At 41.7% G+C, this 19,636-nt stretch overlaps 1 protein-coding gene across 3 annotated transcripts; it reads left to right on the top strand.

The window, feature by feature from the left end:
• The first annotated feature begins 1,929 nt into the window (after positions 1 to 1,929).
• Positions 1,930 to 12,135, top strand: LOC137104215 (polyunsaturated fatty acid lipoxygenase ALOX15B-like). 3 transcript variants are annotated; one of them, XM_067485139.1, is made up of 15 exons: positions 1,930 to 2,057; positions 2,169 to 2,222; positions 2,689 to 2,881; positions 3,048 to 3,129; positions 4,194 to 4,316; positions 4,402 to 4,505; positions 5,041 to 5,213; positions 6,101 to 6,244; positions 6,660 to 6,863; positions 7,158 to 7,265; positions 8,383 to 8,552; positions 8,897 to 9,018; positions 10,549 to 10,649; positions 10,748 to 10,918; positions 11,422 to 12,135. In XM_067485139.1, the coding sequence occupies exons 1-15, from the start codon at positions 1,932 to 1,934 to the stop codon at positions 11,599 to 11,601; spliced, it is 2,055 nt and encodes a 684-aa protein (XP_067341240.1). In that variant the 5' UTR covers positions 1,930 to 1,931; the 3' UTR covers positions 11,602 to 12,135. The 3 variants fall into 3 exon arrangements, with proteins under 3 accessions (XP_067341240.1, XP_067341241.1, XP_067341242.1); XM_067485140.1 differs by having other exon boundaries at positions 7,179 to 7,265; XM_067485141.1 differs by lacking the exon at positions 11,422 to 12,135 and having other exon boundaries at positions 10,748 to 11,411.
• Positions 12,136 to 19,636: the final 7,501 nt, after the last annotated feature.

Raw genomic sequence — 19,636 nt, forward strand, 5'->3', positions numbered from 1 at the left:
GCTTTCCACACTGTCATGTATATGTAGATTTAGTGATCAGCCTGATTTTTGTCCACATCTGTGGTAATGCTGCTGGTAACCAGTGAAGCACAGCATCACGGGGGCTGGACAGCCAGATGTTGAGCCCCTGCTACTCAGAGTTGTGGTAGGTTGTTTTCTAGCGAAACATTTTTGTAAACTCGGTAAGGTCAGACATGTTTCTACTTCACCAGAACACTGAATATCTATTCGGAAACCTGTGGAACATTTTCCCAGTCCAAACAGAAATTGTCTCCTGTCCTCCACAAATGGTAAATGGTCTGCACTTATATACCTATTGGCACTCAAAGCACTTTACACTGCTTCTTATTCACCCATTCACACTCACACACACCGATGGGAGGAACTGCTCCCAGCAGCTGGCCAACACTCACCAGGAGCAACCAAGTTGGGGTTCAGTGTCTTGCTCAAGGACACTTCGACATGTGATTGGATGAGGTGGGGATTGAACCAACAACTGTGAGATTGGTGGACAACCGCTCTACCTTCCTGCACCACGGTCGCCCACAACCCACCTGTGCACGTGCTGCTCATCCCCTCATCATTAACTATGGTTGTTCATACTGCAGCTAGTTTTAATTCATTGCAAATATTGTTTTAGAAAAAAAAGGTGGTGGAGACACACCAACATGTTGGACTCTGTGTTCTCTGCCTTTTGACAAGTTAAATGTTCCTTGTGATAAACTTACTTTACTTTGACTTCTTCCATTGCCTTCAGCTCCATCAGTGGAGGTGTAGCAGGTGTAGCAGCTACATCAGCAGATTATCATGAGGGTGTATTAATAATTAATCAGAGGAATGATCAACATGCAGTTTCTATGTGTTCAACTCTGCAGAAATGTGGAAACTAAATATTGACACAGTCGATGTATTTATTTCGGATTCCAATCAGGGTCAAAGTCGTTGCAGGACTCTGCCACAGGTGAGTAATACTGCATATACTCAACTACTATACTCAATATACATCAATTATTGCTGTACTAATTTGTGTTGGACTAATAGTTTAAATGTAACTGGGTGTCCTGTCTTCTCTTTAAACTCTTATAATATATGTCTTTGTACTTAATGCAGTTCTACCAGCAGACAGTTTTTCAACATTAGTTCAGCACAATTTGATACTTTGTATAATAATATCATAAAAGAAAGTACTAATTATGTAGAATACTTGGTTCCTGCCGGAAGTGTTCTATATAATGAGTACTTTTCCTGTTAACTCTGACTTGCAATCAGGGGCCACACATGTTGACAGTTTTGATGTTCAGGCAGCAGAGGCAAATAAGTACTAGAACATTTTCCATTCACAGTAGTGCTCTCACATAAATCAGTACAGCAGTAAGAGGCTTTTACTGTAACTGACACAGCTGCTCTGCTTCTCTATTTATTCTTTATATATTTTGTTGTATCCACTACTCAGGAGTTGAAGTTGTTTTGTTAAACTAGAAAAGTTGCCTGTTCGCGGTCAATTGTACAAAAACACAGATGTTTCTGTAAATAAACATTTCAAGTGTTTTACAGTAAATATTGTTTTCATTACCAGCATTATAGGTATGAGTATATGTATAAGAGGTAAACCAACGACATTTTATAACGGTTTGTGTGTTTATATAAATCAAAAATGCATGGAAAGTATTAGGAGCATTTTCAAAATAACTGAAAAGCAAAAAACGAAAAATGTATTTTCTACTTTATCAACGCACATTAATTTTATTTGGTAACAGGCCATAAGTAATTACAGATTCATTTTTAAAAGTGCAGTTTCTGTCAGCAATAATTCTGAGACTGGAATGTCAGAAGTATTTTAGAGTAAACGAAGTACACTGACAATAGTGTTTTAACTTTTAACTTATTAAGTGTGTTTTTTGTTTGTATTTTATGTTTTTTGACCAGTTGCCATGGTGATTTATCGGGTTGTCGTGCATCAGGAGCATTTGTTTCTGTCCACCGAAGCTCATCAAACCACCATCCAATTAGTTGGCAGCAAAGGAGCCAGCGAGCGCGTTCCATTGGCTGAGAGATCTGTCAGTCATAACTTGCTGCGCATTTTAATTACAAATAATGATACGGAAAAACGTTTGAATAAAACTATAAATTTGCAAGTGTTTCTAAACTGTTTTACTTTGTCGTTTCAGATTTGTCGAGTTTTGTGGGACACGTGTTGCGTCTGCAAAACTGCTGAAGAAAGCGTAAGTACTGCAGAAGGAGGAAATGATATTAAGAGAATATTAAGAAAATCGGGCGACTGTGGCGCAGGAAGGTAGAGCGGTCGTCACAAATCTCACAGTTGTTGGTTCCTTGCCCGTCTTCTCTGGTCACATGTCAAACTGTCCCTGAGCAAGACACTGAACCCCAACTTACTTGCTCCCAGGGAGTGTTGGCCATCTGCATAGCAGCTTCCCCATCGGTGTGTGTGTGTAATTGTGAATGGGTTAATAAGAAGCAGTGCATGTAGCAGTGAAGCGCTTTGAGTGCCAATAGGTAGAAAAGCACTAATTAAGTGCAGACCATTTACCAAATATAAAAACAAAAACTGAAATTTAGTGCAAAAAAATATGATTGAATCTCATTCATGATATATTATAAAATCCAATTTGTTAGATTTAAATCTGAGTTTATTTACACATCAGATCACAGTTTAAACTCTGTTGCCAGGCGGAATACACGATTCACTGTCCTACCAGTCTCGGAGATCTGCTATTAGTCCGTCTGGAAGCCCCGCCCACCACAGGTAGCGCCTGGTTTTGTTCAAAGGTTGCTGTGACAACACCCGAGGGTGGAGTCTCACTGTTTCCCTGCTACCAATTGGTCAGCTGCTCAACCCCGCTGGCTCTGAGGGATTCCATTGGTCAGTGGCAAAGACACAAGGAAAAATTTTAAAAAGTGTCTTTTTCAAATTTGTTTGTTTAAAAAAATATTTTATTATTTCTATTGTTGTGTTACATATTTTTATATATATGAATTGCTCTCTTTCAGTTTAAATATTTTGTGGGTTTTCTGTGTTTATTCTGCAGCAAAGTTTATATTTGATGACATCCGACCAGTTGAACTGGATCAGAGGATAAATGAGCTAACATACCGCCGTCAAACATATCGGTAAATCATCAAAATGTAGTATGTTAATATATTATACAGAATGGGAAGTTATCTCACACCATGTTAAGCGTTGAGGGATGCCGGCGCCATCTTGTGATCAGTGTGGTGTGTTTGCCTGGGCCTGCTAAATAAGTTAAAATGGGACATCTGCACATCTTTTTTCCGGCTGAAAAGTTTTTCAAATGGTGGAAATTGGAGTCGATGAAGAGGAAAAAGGGAACCATACCTGGAAAAATGAAATCGCAATAGCAAGCAAAGGCATTTGGAAAAACAAATAATAAATACATGAAGAGTTTTCCAGTGACTATGGTCAAGATCTGTTAATTAAATAAAGTGCATATATACCAGCAAAAGGGAAGACAGCACCCTTCAACTGATCTGCTTTTCTGACACAGAGTCCAACTTGCCAATGGTAGCAGGATCCTCACAAGATGGTGCCACTTCCACGAATAGTTAACATGGCATGACACCAACTTTATATTCTCTATTATAAAATATGTGTGAGTAAAGTTTGGAACATTTTCAAATTTTTTAAGTATAAATATATGTAACTGCACTGGCAGCAGTGCAGAGATATTTGCTGCTGAATGTCTGAGTGAGTCTCATCCTACTGACCAATGAGAGAAGAGAAATTATTTCAGTTTCATTACCAAGTTTATTAGCTTCTCATTTATTGTAATCCGATAACTATGACCAGCTGAAGGGCTGTGCAGGAAGGACTGATTGAGAGTCTCAGATTAGTACGCAGTAACTCATACTATATATATATATATATATATATATATATATATATAAAACTCATATTACATATGTGTTATGTACATAGATGTATTTGTGGTGTAGTAATTAGTTCCTAATGAATTACAGTCAGGTTGACAACCATGAAAAAACATAGAAAATTCGCATGGGCATTAATTTCAGACATTTGTTTCCTGTTATATTGTCAGTTTGTTGTTTGACATAAAACAAGTTCTTTACATTACACTTTACGATACACTTCACATTAATGAAAAAGTCTCAGTTAATGATGACGATATAAAGATTTAAAAACATTTTTTTCACAGTTGGAGTTGTTTCGACGATGGTCTCCCAGAGACAATGAAAGTTCATGACGCAATGTCACTTCCTGTTGAGGTTCGATTCTCTGTATCCAAGGCAACACACATGATTCTGACTGTCAGCAAAGCGTACGTTCCTGACAAACACCATTTAACAAAGACTTCTGATTTGAAGAGTTTTTTCACCATTTCCTGTTGTTTCACTTGTGTTCAGGCTGGTGGAGCTGGATCTGCAGAGCTTCCTGTGTTTTCAGCAGAATTGGTCAAATTTTCATCAGATCCACCAGCTCTGCCAGCAGACCAGGACCCCAACATGCAGTGAGACCATTATTAGCCACAGATGACTTTGTTTGTTTTCATGCTGAATTTATGAAAACAGACTAACAGACTAGCAAGCCACGGATTGTCATGTATTTACAGGATGTTTCTACATTTTTATTTCCCTCAACACAAAAAACAACAATAACAGCAACGTACCAAGATCAATAACACAGCATAGTTTGCTACAAGGTTGCAAAGGGATCAAATGTTTCAGTGTCCTAATTATGTTCAGACAAAAGAAATGACGAAAAATTTACTCAATTGACTTATTAATTGAGTAAATTTGTAGAGTTGTTGTTCTGACAATGATTTTCCCCTTGGGGGATGACTAAAGACTTATGATAAAATGAGTAAAAAAGGAGGAGGCATGGGGGAGAAGTTAAATAGCACAAACATTTTTGCTAACTTTTATAAAATGTGTTTTTTATGTGTTAGTTATCTGGTGTCAGTGAGGGTTTTGTTGTTGTTTAAAAAATTATTTATTCGACTTCTCACCAACAAACTAATCACCAGCCACCTGGTTATTGAACAGGACTCGTGGAAAGACTCTGGAGGGAGGACTGGTTCTTTGGACACCAGTTCCTGAATGGAGCCAACCCGACTCTGATTCGCCGCTGCACAGAAATCCCGCCAAACCTGGCAGTTACTGAGGGGATGATGGGGGCATTTCTAGAGGGTGGAGGCAGCCTTAGTCAAGAGATGGAGGTGACTAAATGAAAAGGGTCCAGTTTGTGTCGTTGTGACTTTATTACAACTTCATTGTGTGACTACAGAGAATTATTTAAGTTGTTTAATCATCTTAAACAGCAAATGTATTTTCTAAGAGCCACAAACCCTGTAATCTGAATTTGATCCATTCAGTCCAACATGGTTTAGAAAGTCTAAAAAAGCACTGCATTATTTTCCTTTAGCCAGGTCACATGTGAAGGGAATCAGTAGATAGATAGAAAGATTGTACAGTTCCAAGGCACGAGGTGGGTCAAGGTGCTTAGGTTCAGTGTGTTGCCCAAAGGAACAGGAAGAGCTGGGGATCAACCAACCGGCTCTGTGATTAGTGAACAACCCTCTCTCATTCAGAACTAAAGCCACAGAACCAGCTCCAAACCAGCCATGGAGTAAAAAGGGTGCATAAAGTTTTACCTTTTCAGTGAAATATATAAAAAAATTTGATAATAAAATGTTGGAGAGCATCTTAAAATTATACCAACAAAGTTGTTTGTTTTATATAATGAATATTCAGTAAAAAAATACAATTCTGTAGTTTTGTTTTCAGATTATTTGAGGAATGTAAACTCTTTACAGAAACATATTCCATTACATTACATTTTCATGCTGGATTTTAACTTTACATTAATCTGAGCAAAATACAAAATTTCCAACTTAAAATGTTAAATTAACTTTTTAATCAACATGTAACATTTACAATATTAATTTCTAACAAATGTTCTGCATCAACAATTAACACAGTTATACAATTCCAATTTACTCATTTTTATAATATGCTATGCAAATAGAAAAAATAGTAAAAATAACAAATGGGAATATCTGTTGCTTAATATTTTATCAATATTAGTGTGCTTATGTTCCTGCAGAGAGGAAACATATTTGTGGTGGATTATCAGCTACTCGATGGTCTCACAGCGAACACTGTGAATGGAAAGCAGAATTACCTAACGGCTCCACTCGTCCTGCTTCATCTCAACTGTAACAGCAAGTTCCTGCCCATCGCCATCCAGGTAAACCCTCCTAACCTCTGACCCCCTAACCACGCGTTTCACATAAAAGAAAATAACATAGAATCATCAGCGGATAAATACATCTTTACACAGTTTATATGATGACTGCAATATTGTTTTTAAATACTTTTACCTATTAAAGTATTATATGTATGTACCACATGAATATTTTCACTGTGTTGGTTTGGTCAATAGTTCGTTCAATTATATTTCAACATTCATCATCATGGTTTTAATTATATACGTGTGAAAATCAAAACAATTGAAATAAAAATTCGACTGCCTTTAGGAATTCATCTCGACATAACTTTTGCCATTTTCACAATGAACTCTAAACACAAACAAAACAAGTATTAAAACCTGATTTAAAATTTTTTGTCCTTCACAATCGCTTGACTCCTTGGCTCCTTTGTAGTTGAAGCAGTCTCCAGGTGAATCCAACCCAGTCTTTGTCCCTCAAGACCTGGAAGCTGATTGGCTGACAGCGAAGACATTTGTGCGCTCAGCAGACTTTGCCGATCATGAGCTACGTTCTCACTTCATGCACACACATGTGATGTCAGAACTGTTCGCCATGGCAACGCTTCGGAACTTTCCAATGGTGCACCCCCTCTACAAGGTATGGATACTAAGTGTTACTAAGTATTAAGTTGTATAAAAAAATATTCTTTATTATTTTCAGTGTTATGGGCATTTCCTACTCTACGGGTTGTATTACTCCTTTATATTTCACTATTGTAGATGTGATAGTACTATAGGAATTCTGTAAGTACGTTTGTGTAAAAAGCCTTCACGTGCGCAGGCTGTCCTACTTCTAGTATTTGGTATTTGCAATTTTATTCTCAGTATTTTTATGAACATCTGCCTGTTATGTGTTTGTGTGTAGTAATAGTATTGTTGGTACTTTTTGCAGTATTTGTTATGCATTTTCCAGCTGTTGGCCCCTCATTTCCGTTTCACCCTGGAGATTGATGCTTTGGCTCGGCAGCTGCTGATCTCTGATGGAGGACTACTCAAAGAGGTTTTCACAATAATAATCAAATCCACAATATAAGTATTTCAATTATTTATTAGTGAATTATGGTAAATTGTCTGTACATATTTTGGAGGGTTATCTGCACACACACACAAACATACACATCCATTGGAAGGCCAACACTCACCAGTAGCAACTAAGTTGGGGTTCAGGATGACCGCTCTACCTCCTGATCCACAGTTGCTCCACTTTTTTCTTTTAACTTGTTTTAAACATCTATTGGACAATTTCTAACATGTATTTTATGTTGTGTATTCCCAAAGACAACACAGCATTTATTATAATTACTTGCACATTTCAAATGCACATTTTTGAAAATGGTTCCTGTAATGAATGACGTTTACCAAGTATAATCATATAGACCCTACAGCACAGATTACTGGTTAGGGTTAAGGTAAATTAAGATTAGTTCAGAATAAGTTAAGGGGGAATGGATTTCGTTATCCCCAGAACCTATTTCCAAGCTTTGGGATTTAATGCTAACCTCTGGACTGGTGAATTTTCTTATAAACGGGGTGGGGCCTAATAGGCCAGCAAAGTCTGATTGGCCACTCCAGGTGCGTCCCCCTGCCAGAGTGAGAAGGTAGTAGGTTACTGCTGTAGAACGGAACATATCAGAAGCTGACATAAATAACGATTAGTAAATATTTATTATGTACATTTAAGGGGGCATCATGTTTTTGTCACAATAGAATTTTTCTAGCAGTTCAAATCAGGCAGATTCTCCCCACCTGTTATTATTTCTGACTATTTGGAGTAAAAAATGGTAGATAACTTACATATTTGACATTTCTGATACTGAAGAAACACACTATCAGCCTATTTTTTATTTTTGTCCTTTAGAAATTATTGTTTTTATATTTTTAAATCATTTTCCAAATGTGCCACCCTATTTTGAGTGTGTGCCACCCCATTAAATAAGTTCAGATCTGTACCTGGTGGGATTGATGTGTTCAGACCTGGTCCAATGGAGGACACAGGAATGGGTTTCAACAAAGCAGGATTGAAAATGCCCAAATACTAACCTGCATCTTAACCCAAGAACGCTTTTTTATTTTAACAGAGACCATTCAAAAAATTTTTTATCTCATTAAATATTCAGTACACTGCAGTGGGTGGAGACACAGCGTTGGAGTTCCTGGGAAGGGTGTCAGCCTCACTCACCTATCGTGACCTGTGTTTACCTGATGACATCACTGGGCGTGGCATGGATGCCATCCCTGGTTATTATTACCGTGATGATGGTCTTCGGCTGTGGGACATCATCCACAGGTTAGATCTGAAGGATCCTGTAAATCCTCTTTCCACTGTAAATTTGCTGCTACTTTTCTTTCGTGGGACCTGAAGTACAGAGCTCTCTGGTAGGGATTTTCTAAAATACCAGGTAATACTGTGCCATAGTCGACCAATCACTGACTTTCAGTGGTACAGGCCTCACACAATTCAAAGCCCTTCAGGCCAGGCTACCAGCTAAACTAAAGACTAACTATTTTAGCCAATAACAGTGCGCATATGCCAGGATGGGCCCAAACACCTCTCCAGACAGCTCCAGTTGACAATAATAACTAATATAAACAAAAAATTATGGTAACCTGCTGTACTATGATTGGCTGCAGGTACATTGTGGGTGTGGTCAACCACTATTATCATAGTGACGACGATGTCATCAGAGACTCTGAGCTGCAGAGCTGGATTCATGAGATCATCGTGTTCGGTCGACTTGGAGACGAGAATAAAGGTACATCAACGTAGTTAAACTGCAGTAATTCTACCTGTATTTAGTTGTACTTTGCTGAGTCATTAAACTCTTAAACACTAACATGTGCTGAGAGTCTAATAAAAGTTGAAGTACTGCCAAAGCAACACCTCCCTAAACTGTCTAGATCACACCTATTCTGTCAAACATACCCCCAGTCCGCTTATACTACAGTCATTTAATATAGTAATAAAACACCATTATCAGAAAACTGACTTTTAAGGCAGCCAGTGTCTTATTTACTGACCCTCACATCTTTATTTAGTATCACAGGCTCCCTTAAAAAAGCTTTCATCTCTGCTTGTGACTGTTGGTCTGTTTTCATGTGTCCCTGAATCGCCAATGACTGTGTCAACATGCCGGAAGTTGTCGTTTTAATAAGTGTTGGCTCGATAACAAAAAATATTGCATGGATAAAAACAGGAGCAAATCTACACAGAGCCTTCTGCAGAAAAGACCTTCAGCTGTTCACCATAGTAGAGTCTGAGCTTTCAGGTCACATGAAAGGTGTGTTGTAGTGTAGAATGTTATAACGTTAGACCAATGCTGCACGTACAGGTTAATGTGTATGCTAACTGCAGGCTATACGGTTGAGAGATGCTGTGTGTGTTAGTATAGTAATGCTAGTATTTCATGTCAATTGTGACCTGCTCCTTTATGGAATACGCAGTGAATGTACCCAACATTACTTAAGAGTAACAGTAATGTTAGTAACTTTCTGCAACTGAAAAGTCCAGCAAACATTATCCCACTGCATAACCAGCCAACTTTTGGCCAACTGAGATTGCTATAGCAAAGTGAAAAAAGTGTTTTCACATCAGCAGCTATTTGTCAAGACTGAATTTAGTCTCTGGGAACACCTGCTACCAATTAAATCCCCTTAAGTTGATTTTTTAAAGTTTTTACAGCATCTTGCTGAGTTAAATATCTTTAAAAAATGTGAGGGTTGTGGCAGAAACACCATTCGGGATAAAAACACATGCCAAATCAATGTGCGCAACATGTTCTGCTGTGGCGACCCCTGATCTTTTGATATGCATACACCAAACCGACCAAAAAATAATGACCACCTTTAATGCAAACAATGTGTTTATTATTGTTATTGTTATATTGTTTGTCAAATCATGTTTTGCACAGTACAAAGACAAATGTTCTTACTTGTTCTTAAATTTTCAGTAACAAATTCATTGCAAATAATTTTTCAAGTGAATGCGTTTATTTTAATATCTTCTGCTATTATGAAATTATTTAAGTTGTTTATAGCATAAGGCCGTCTTTTTAATATGATTTTAAAAGCGATAACCACTTTCAGTATTTATTTATTTGTGCAAGTATCTAATTTACCACAGCTCTAAAGTGCTTAAAAAGTGCTTAAATTCAAGCTTACAACTGTGTATGAACCCTGCACATTTCACCAGGCGCTATCACAAATGACCACTACAAACGACCTCCTCTGTCGTATTTGTCTCCTGAGCTTAAAGTCACCTACGACCTACTGGTTGTTTTTCTCAGGTTTCCCAAAAACGTTCACGTCAATATCACAGCTGACGTACTTTGTTACCATGGTGATCTTCAATGCATCAGCGCAGCACGCCGCCGTAAATAACGCGCAGGTAAAACTAAACTCCTGTAGTTTAAGTGATAAATCACCAGACTCTATGCAGTGTCACATTATTAACTTACTTTTCTTCTTCTTCTTCTTTTTGTGCAGCTGGATTATTTTGGCTGGATGCCGAACGCTCCAGTGGGGCTGCAGAGGCCTCCTCCAGCCTGCAGGGGGTGCTGCACTGAACGCAGCCTCTTGGACAGTTTCCCTGATGTGAACGCCACTGTGCACAGCCTTGCCACCATCTACCTACTCAGCAAAAAACCTGCTGACTTTGTACGAACACACACACCACAAACATGAAATACTGAGAAAAGCTCACCTCCATAAAAGGCTCCAAGCCCAGAAGAGAACAGAAGCACAGGCCGAAATCCAGACCCACAGACAGAGGCAGACAGGGTTGTCTTTGTGTCTGAAAATGATGAATAACATCTGAGGCAACTGCAGCATTAACGCTAAGACCCTATTAAATTTTCTTTTGTTGTAATTAGGGCCAGCAGCAGTTTCATTCTTGCAGTGAGACGTTCTGATTTTGCAGAGGAAACACTATGTTTTATCTGAGGGTAAAAGCCTCAGTGATCAGGTTTAAAATTCAGAGGGAACTCACTCTATGTGGCTGCAGTAAACACACAGTGTCACTACAGACAGTTACTGCTGCTGTGTGGTGGCTGAAGAAGAGCCACTCTGGATCTGTATGGTCAGAGAGCTGAGGTTTCCACTGTGTGAGAGGCAGAGCTGTTCCTAATAAAGCTACAATCTGCATGTTCTGTCGCCTTCAGGTTCCTCTCGGCGGCTCGTATGAGCAGCATTTCACTGAGACGGTTCCAGTGGAGATGGCCGCTCGTTTCCGCAGCGACCTGAAACGTCTCAGCTGTGACATCAGAGCGAGGAACGTCAACCTGACGCTGCCCTACATTTACCTGGACCCCCCCACCGTGGAGGACAGTGTGACTCGCTGATGCTGCTCAACCTGAGCTTCTCTGGTTAACCACAAGTATAGAAACTCAAAGGACCTGAACATCCAGTTTTCTGAACTGAAGTCGTTTTCCTCAGCAGTGACTTTTGTATCAGGCCTGAGAGTTAGAAACAGCTTGTTTCTCTTCACTTGATTCACTTGATTATTAGCTAATGTGTGTTTGTGTGTGTATGAAATTATTTTGTGATTTGAATCAAATTTTCTCTTTTGAAAGAAGACTTTGTATGTGTTGAGTCTTTTTATTTTCAGTATTAGTATTTAGATTATTTTATATTTTATTATTTAGAGGTACAGAAGTATCGCAGTAAACTAAATGTATCAAATGTAAAATGTAAAAATACAAATTATATAACATAAATAAAGTGTATTCTTATTACTACAGATGAAATGATGTTGAAGCAACTTTAAATCAACTGTTTTTGTGTTTCAGACCTGTTTAATGGAACAAATACAACCCAGTTGCTCTCAAAAGTTTGAGTACTTTATTATAAGTAGAAGAACCACTTTAAATTCTTTATCCAAATATGTGCACACTGTCTTTTAAGTCCAAACGTAGCAGTACTGCAGTAAGAAACTTATTTCTTTAAGTTTCGGATAATACAAGGTATTTTATAACCGTGATAACATGAATGAAAAAGTCTGGTCTAGATTTGTCCCACCTGAGCTTCATAAATAAAGTTTCTGTAAAAATCTAAAGTTCAGGTCTTGTTTAGTTTAATGGTTGCAGATTCAAGGACACTTGAAGAACTTAAAGTTACTTAGAAAACTGTTGGAGGAAACAGCAAAGAAATAAAACTTTTAAAATACTTATTTAACAAGATTTTAAAGGTGAAAAATCAAAGAACCATTTGTTTTTGGGTGAGTAAGACCAAAGGACAATGATCAGAGTTACTACTTGTTGTGGACTGGAACCAGCAGCAGGTGAATGTGGAGCTGATTTTATCACTTTAAGTACTGACAGATACTTCATTCACAGTAACATCAGTGTTTGTTAGTTCAGTAGGTCCTACTTTAGCTTCAGACACATTAAATGAAACTGGAAAGATTCCAGAATGCTCTACAAATACCTCAGAAGATCAGGCTATAGTGACTTTAGTGAACAGAAAAACAACAGGGGCAGCACAAAAACGTCTTATTGTTCCTGTTCATCTTTGATTTCACCTGTTCACATGAAAAACCAAAGATCAGCCAAATTCTGCATTTTAATCCAAAGTTTCAAAACACTTGAGCCGTTTTCAGTCCAGCTGCTTCGTTTGGACTCAAGGCTTCTGATTCTCCATCACTGGTAAACACACAACATGAACCAGAGTAAAGCATTTATTTTCTCTTTCCGTCAAAACGTTCAGACTTACACGACTTCCGGTTCTAATTAACCAATTAGCAGGTGGAACCAGGTGCGTCCAGCTGTCCGGGGCCTTTTAAAGTTCAGGTTTGGAAGCCGTAGAATCTTTCTGCAGTTTCTAGCAGCATTAGTCTTTCTCAGCGGGCAGACCAAAGCGGAGCGGAGCATGTTGGTGGCTCTCGGACGGATGACGTCGGTGATGATGGTCTGGGTTTTGCTCGGTTCGGTGAACGCAGCTCGGGTCAACACGGCAGAGGAATCGCATCGGGACGCTAACGCAGGTTTGGCCAGACTCCAGGCGCTGGTCTCGCACAATGAGGCGCCGGTGGAGATCTGGAGCAGTGGCGGATTCTTCCCCGTGCCGGTCTGGAAGTTTCTGGAAGGTAAAAAGCAAATTGTGGTTTTACTGCAAAAAACACTGGGACCTTTTTTTTTCCTATTGGGACTGTAATAGTCTTTGCTTAAGTAGTTTATTAGTTTCTTTGATTTAGTGATTTTTATCTTGTCAGTTAGTGTAGGGGGCTGCAGTGGGTTTTTGTATTCATTCTTGATTGAATTGAGTTTTAATTGTTGGTATTTGAGTAACTGTTCTCCCACACGCCATTAATGTCTTAAATTATAGAAATTGGGTGGTGAAGGTGAGTGATTCCTTTGGGCTGCCATGCTGGAAAGTGAATTGGGGTGTTTAATTGAAAGTCTAGGTTGTGGCATATTGGGGTCTGTTTACGAGGCACTTGTGGTGATTTGTGAACTTTCCACCAGGCTGTCAGAGTGGAGGAGATGGCGTTGTCCTGAAATAGTTCATTTCTTGACTGATTGTGGCATAAAAAGTGAGATCTGAAACTGATATTTACATTGGTGCAGTTCTAAGTCTATTTATTTTTGTTTGCATTTTGTAATGTTGACAGTGAGATTCTAGGTTTCTTGTTTTTCCAGTAAAAGTAAGATGTTAGTGAGTCAAGTGATTTGAACAAATTATCTGTGGGAGCTGTGGGGAGCATTGAGAACAGTTGATTTGTGGTTAGAAATTAATTTACTGTATTTGTCCAAGGAGTGAAAGTGGAAGGTTTGTCCAGCGTCTGGATAGTCTTGTATTTTTTTCAATATAGGAGTATAGTTGAGATTTAAAAGCTCTGATCCTGGAGGAAGTGTTAATGCCTAAATATTTAATGTTGCCAGTATGAAATGGAAGGAGGGGTTCCTGTGCTGCAGAATCCCAAGCATCTCCACAGAGTGGAAGTATTTTGTTTTAATTTATTGTATGATTTTGAGATTAGGGAAAATTCACTTAATAAAAGTTTCCTTTAGTGAGCTGTAGGGGTCCTGTAAGTGTAGTAATGTCATCTGCATAAAGACTAATGTTTTGATATGCATTTGTCCTCGATTCCTTTGATTCTGACATTCAAAATGTTGTATGGCTGCTGCTAGCAGTTCTAGAAAGATGACAAATGGAGAGCGGGCATCCCTGTTCTTCCTGTTCTTCCAAACAACAATGTTTAAACATGTAAATCACTATTTAACAAAGACTAAAGAATCAAACCAGAGGCTTCTGTTTTAGCATTTCACTCCTGACTGTCTTGTGTTGGTGCTGTTTCAGGTCCTGGTGCTGCAGGATCTGCAGAGTTCAGCCGGCCTCAGTATCACTGCAGTGATACTTCGCTCACTGTTCGCTTCTCGCTCATCCGACACTCTGATCTGAATCTGGAAGGTGAGTTTGATTTGGCCACCTGCTGCTTCTGGTTTGGATTCTGTGAAATGAAGAGAACTGAGCTTCACTGAAACTGGATTGATCATTATGTCCTAATAAAAAACTGGACCAGATCATCCCTGAGGGTTTTGTCAGAGGCTCCTGTGTTGAGTTGCTGAGTCTTTTGCAGCTTGACACAAATATGCTTGCAACACTAATTTATAATATAAAAAAATCTGTATATATAAGCCTGAAACTGAAGCTGTGTTGCTCTTTAAACAAACCTGAACCAGACTCTCATAAAACCAGTTTAGTCTGAGACCAGTCAAAGTAAGCTCTCCCAGGTGTCCATCTTCTGCTCTTACTGACCTGTGGTTTTTCTGATGCATCTGCCACCAGACCTCAAAGTACAGACTGGGATTAAAATCAGGCCTGGACTTTTGGCCACACAGTTGACTGTGCACAATCTTTTTTTATTTTATTTGCCTAAAAGGTTAAGTTAATTCAGAGTAACCTTTCCTTAACTTGTACTCATAAAAATGAGGCACAGGGATTTGAATTTAGTTTGGCAACTTGTTGCTTTTTAACAGACTTAACAATCATAAGAAAATCCCTAAATTAATCCTTAGTCTGTTTATAGACCTGCTCCAATAGTAAACTGACTTGTATATTATGAAATGGCTTTAGCTTTTTGCTGTTAATGGTTTCAGTTTAATTAGAGTAGTTAGAGTATTTTTAAATACAGCTCTTGGCTAAATTTGGAAAATTGGTTGAAAATGTCCTCTGCAAAACAATTTGTACCAGAATGTCCAGATTTATTTATTTTTTATTACGGCAACTTAAGGACCTGAACTAAGGGGTGAAGTAACAAAACAGGTAGGTCTTGGTCCAGTCGTGCTACAGCTTCCACTGCAGGAATGAGTCACTTTGTCTGAAATGATGTACTGATGTAAAATCTATGTCCACATTTTGTCTCCAGACAGGAGTAGCTTATCAGAGGGCTGTCGTGGTTCTTTGCACACCGTTGGACAATGGAGGCTGCTGAAACTCCTTTATGCCAGCTGCCAGATGGCAACATGGGTAAATATTCCAATTTTCATTGTGAAGCTTCAGACTCACTAAAATGAGATTTGGAAAGCAAAGGTGACAATGTGAAGTGATTTGTCTCCTGCAGAATTAAAATGTATCTGGAAAAGGTTTAATTGTTGAAATGTTGGATGGCTGCTTTTTTTGTTAGAGGAAAATGTACCTTTGTGCTAAAATACATTCGTTTTTCATTTAGGTTAAAACATGAACCTAAGCAAAGAAAATCTCACTGAAGACAAATGGGAAAATTAACCACTTTGTAAATTAGAGTAATTTACATGATGCATTATTAAAATTGAGGCTTCCCACACAGGGAAGAGCTGAGACAGAAATCCCATGGAACAAGATTATGAGTCTTATGTAAATGTCTTTAGATGATCAAAACACAGGATGCTAAGTTTAACATTTGATCAGTGACTTAAATGTCACTTCAATATTTAGCATTGAAGACAGTGACTCCAATGATCAAAGATCATTAATTATCTTTGGAATAAGGTTAAAATTTGGTCATGTTGCCTGATAGTTTGGCTTTGTTCTCTTAAGGTTTCCAATGGGACGTGGTTTCACCAGTTGAAGCTGCGTTACTTTGACCAACTTCTGCAGGACATCATGACTGGTGTGGCCACTTGCAAGAATCCTGCAGAATCACTGATGGTGCCACCACTGGTGAGGTGTGGAACAGCTGAGGTCACTGTAAAACTGCCTCCTGGAACCAGACTGAGGAGAGTAAAACCCCTGGGTAAAGGTGGGATTGCTGGGTTGACCCTAATGCCCATGAATTCGGATGCAGTGTTGGTGCAGATATTAACACTAGCTGACACAGTAAGTACCACCACAATTTAATCTACTTCATAAGAGTTTAAGCTGGAGGCTAATGGTTGAATGTTTTGCAGCAAACTGTCCTGGAACTCATTTATTCTAACTCAGCTGGGGAGATGTCCATGATGCTGATGTCGTGCTTCAACACAGTAACACAAAGTGGACCTGGTATTCGCCCAAGGGCTCTGGAAACACCGTTGAACACATGGGAACCTTTCAACCTTGGCACCAGTCTACTGACAGTAACGGGGATGACAAACAAATCACTAGTATCACAGCAGGTGGTGTTTGATGACTCTGTAATTTATGACTTGTGGGGATTCTATGACATTCCTGATGTGCCATATGTTGGTGATGCTGCTCAAATAACTCCAGTCACTGCCTCAACAACTGCAGCCACCAGCAGTGTAATAAACACCTCTCAAGCCACAACTGGCACTACAACCACTGCCTCAACAGTAACTACAAGACCTGAAAGTACTATGAGCATGATGACCACAGTGGGTGCCACAACTGCAGCATCAACAATTGCACCAACCACTGTTGCTTCAATTACAACCAGCTCAGCCATATCAACTGGTACCACAGAAACAGTCCCAGGAACCCCAACCAGCACAGTGAAAATTACAACCATTCAAACCACAGTCCCAACCACTATTTCACCCACAACAATTGCAACCATGACTACAATTGGTGCTTCTACAGCCAACCTATCAACTACACCCTTCAGTTCAACTGCAATCATGACTACTACAACAAGCACTGCCTCATCTGCTGCCAGCACAAATGCAAGCCCTGCTAAAGCCTCAACACTTAATACAGCTGGCCCCACTACAGCGACAATTATGCCAACTGCTCAGATCATGACAACCACCCCAATCATGACAACCCCAGTATGGGCTATACCAACTACAACCGCTGCTTCGTCCACAACTGGTACCACAAGCACAACAGCCACTCATACAACCACAGCTGGCAGCACTACAAAAACTCCAGCTACAACCACAGCGGGCACATCCGCCGCCCCGACATCACCAGCTACAAGCGGCAGATCCGACACCTCGACAAGGCCAGTGACATCGCCGGCAACAAGCGGTAGATCCCCAACATTGCCGGCGACAAGCGGCAGGTCCGCCGCCCCGTCATCGACTTTGCCGGCGACAAGCGGCAGGTCCGCCGCCCCGTCATCGACTTTGCCGGCGACAAGCGGCAGGTCCGCCGCCCCGACCAGGCCGTCATCGACTTCGCCGGCGACAAGCGGCAGGTCCGCCTCCCCGACATCAACGGCGACAAGCGCCACGTCCGTCGCCTCGACGGCGGCATCGCCTGCGACAAGCGCCACGTCCGCCGCCTCGACGGCGACATCGACAAGCGCCACATCCACCTCCCCGACATCGACTGCGACAAGCGCCACATCCGCCTCCCCGACATCGCCGGCGACAAGCGCCACATCTGCTGCCTCGACGGCGACATCGCCTGCGACAAGCGCCACATCCGCCTCTCCGACATCGACGGCGACATCGACTGCGCCAAGCGCCACATCCGCCGCCTCAACATCGACTGCGACAAGCGCCACATCCGCCTCCCCGACATCGATGCCGATATCGCCTGCGACAAGCGCCACATTGATGGCGACAAGCGCCACATCGGCTGCCTCCCCGACATCGACGGCGACATCGATGGCAACAAGCGGCACATCCGCCTCCCCGACATCGCCGGCGACATCGCCAGCGACAAGCGCCACATCTGCTGCCACGACGGCGACATCGCCGGCGACAAGCGCCACATCCGCTGCCTCCCCGACATCGCCGGCGACAAGCACCACATCCGCTGCCTCCCCGACATCGCCGGCGACAAGCGCCACATCCGCTGCCTCCCCGACATCGACGGTGACATCGCCGGCGACAAGCGCCACATCCGCTGCCTCGACGGCGACATCGCCTGCGTCAAGCGCCACATCCGCCTCCCCGACATCGACGGCGACATCGACTGCGACAAGCGCCACATCCGCTGCCTCCCCGACATCGACGGCGACATCGACTGCGACAAGCGCCACATCCGCTGCCTCCCCGACATCGACGGCGACATCGACTGCGACAAGCGCCACATCCGCTGCCTCCCCGACATCGACGGCGACATCGACGGCGACATCGCCGGCGACAAGCGCCACATCCGCCTCCCCGACATCGCCGGCGACAAGCGCCACATCCGCCTCCCCGACATCGCCATTGCCTGCGACAAGCGCCACATCCGCCTCCCCGACATCGCCGGCGACAAGCGCCACATCCGCCTCCCCGACATCGACATCGCCGGCGACAAGCGCCACATCCGCCTCCCCGACATCGCCGGCGACAAGCGCCACATCCGCCTCCCCGACATCGCCATTGCCTGCGACAAGCGCCACATCCGCCTCCCCGACATCGCCGGCGACAAGCGCCACATCCGCCTCCCCGACATCGACATCGCCGGCGACAAGCGCCACATCCGCCTCCCCGACATCGACATCGCCTGCGACAAGCGGCACAATCGCTGCCTCCCCGACATCGACATCGCCTGCGACGAGCGGCACAATCGCTGCCTCCCCGACATCGACATCGCCTGCGACGAGCGGCACGTCTGCTGCCTCCCCGACATCGACGGCGACATCGCCTGCGACGAGCGGCACGTCCGCTGCCTCCCCGACATCGACGGCGACATCGCCTGCGACGAGCGGCACGTCCGCTGCCTCCCCGACATCGACGGCGACATCGCCTGCGACAAGCGGCACGTCCGCTGCCCCGACAACGCCCTAAGTGGTTTTATCAAAATAAACCAAAGCTTTTGTTGATCCTTCTACCTAATCTGTTTTATTTTTTCCTAAATCATGCAACATAATTTTTTATTTTTTTTGTAACTTAAGGTATCTGGATATTGCTGACAGATGTAATGAGGGCTCCAATCCTCCCATGTTTAAAGTGTAGATGGTCTTTAGAAATTTGCCAAAAGAACCATCCCTCCAAGTCTTACAGCTGTTTCTCAATGAAACTGTTCATGCATTAACATAAAACTACTGGAGTGAAACAACAGCTGCTTAGTTTCCCCACA

This window comes from Channa argus, chromosome 18 (assembly GCF_033026475.1).
Source record: "Channa argus isolate prfri chromosome 18, Channa argus male v1.0, whole genome shotgun sequence".
In the NCBI taxonomy this organism is placed as follows: domain Eukaryota; kingdom Metazoa; phylum Chordata; class Actinopteri; order Anabantiformes; family Channidae; genus Channa; species Channa argus.

Coding starts and splice junctions, on each gene's coding strand:
- LOC137104215 (XM_067485139.1), top strand. CDS start 1,932: ATGGTGATTTATCGGGTTGTCGTGCATCAGGAGCATTTGTTTCTGTCC. Junction 2,882..3,047: donor GGCTCTGAGGGATTCCATTG/GTCAGTGGCAAA, acceptor TTTATTCTGCAG/CAAAGTTTATATTTGATGAC. Junction 6,864..7,157: donor TGGTGCACCCCCTCTACAAG/GTATGGATACTA, acceptor TACTTTTTGCAG/TATTTGTTATGCATTTTCCA.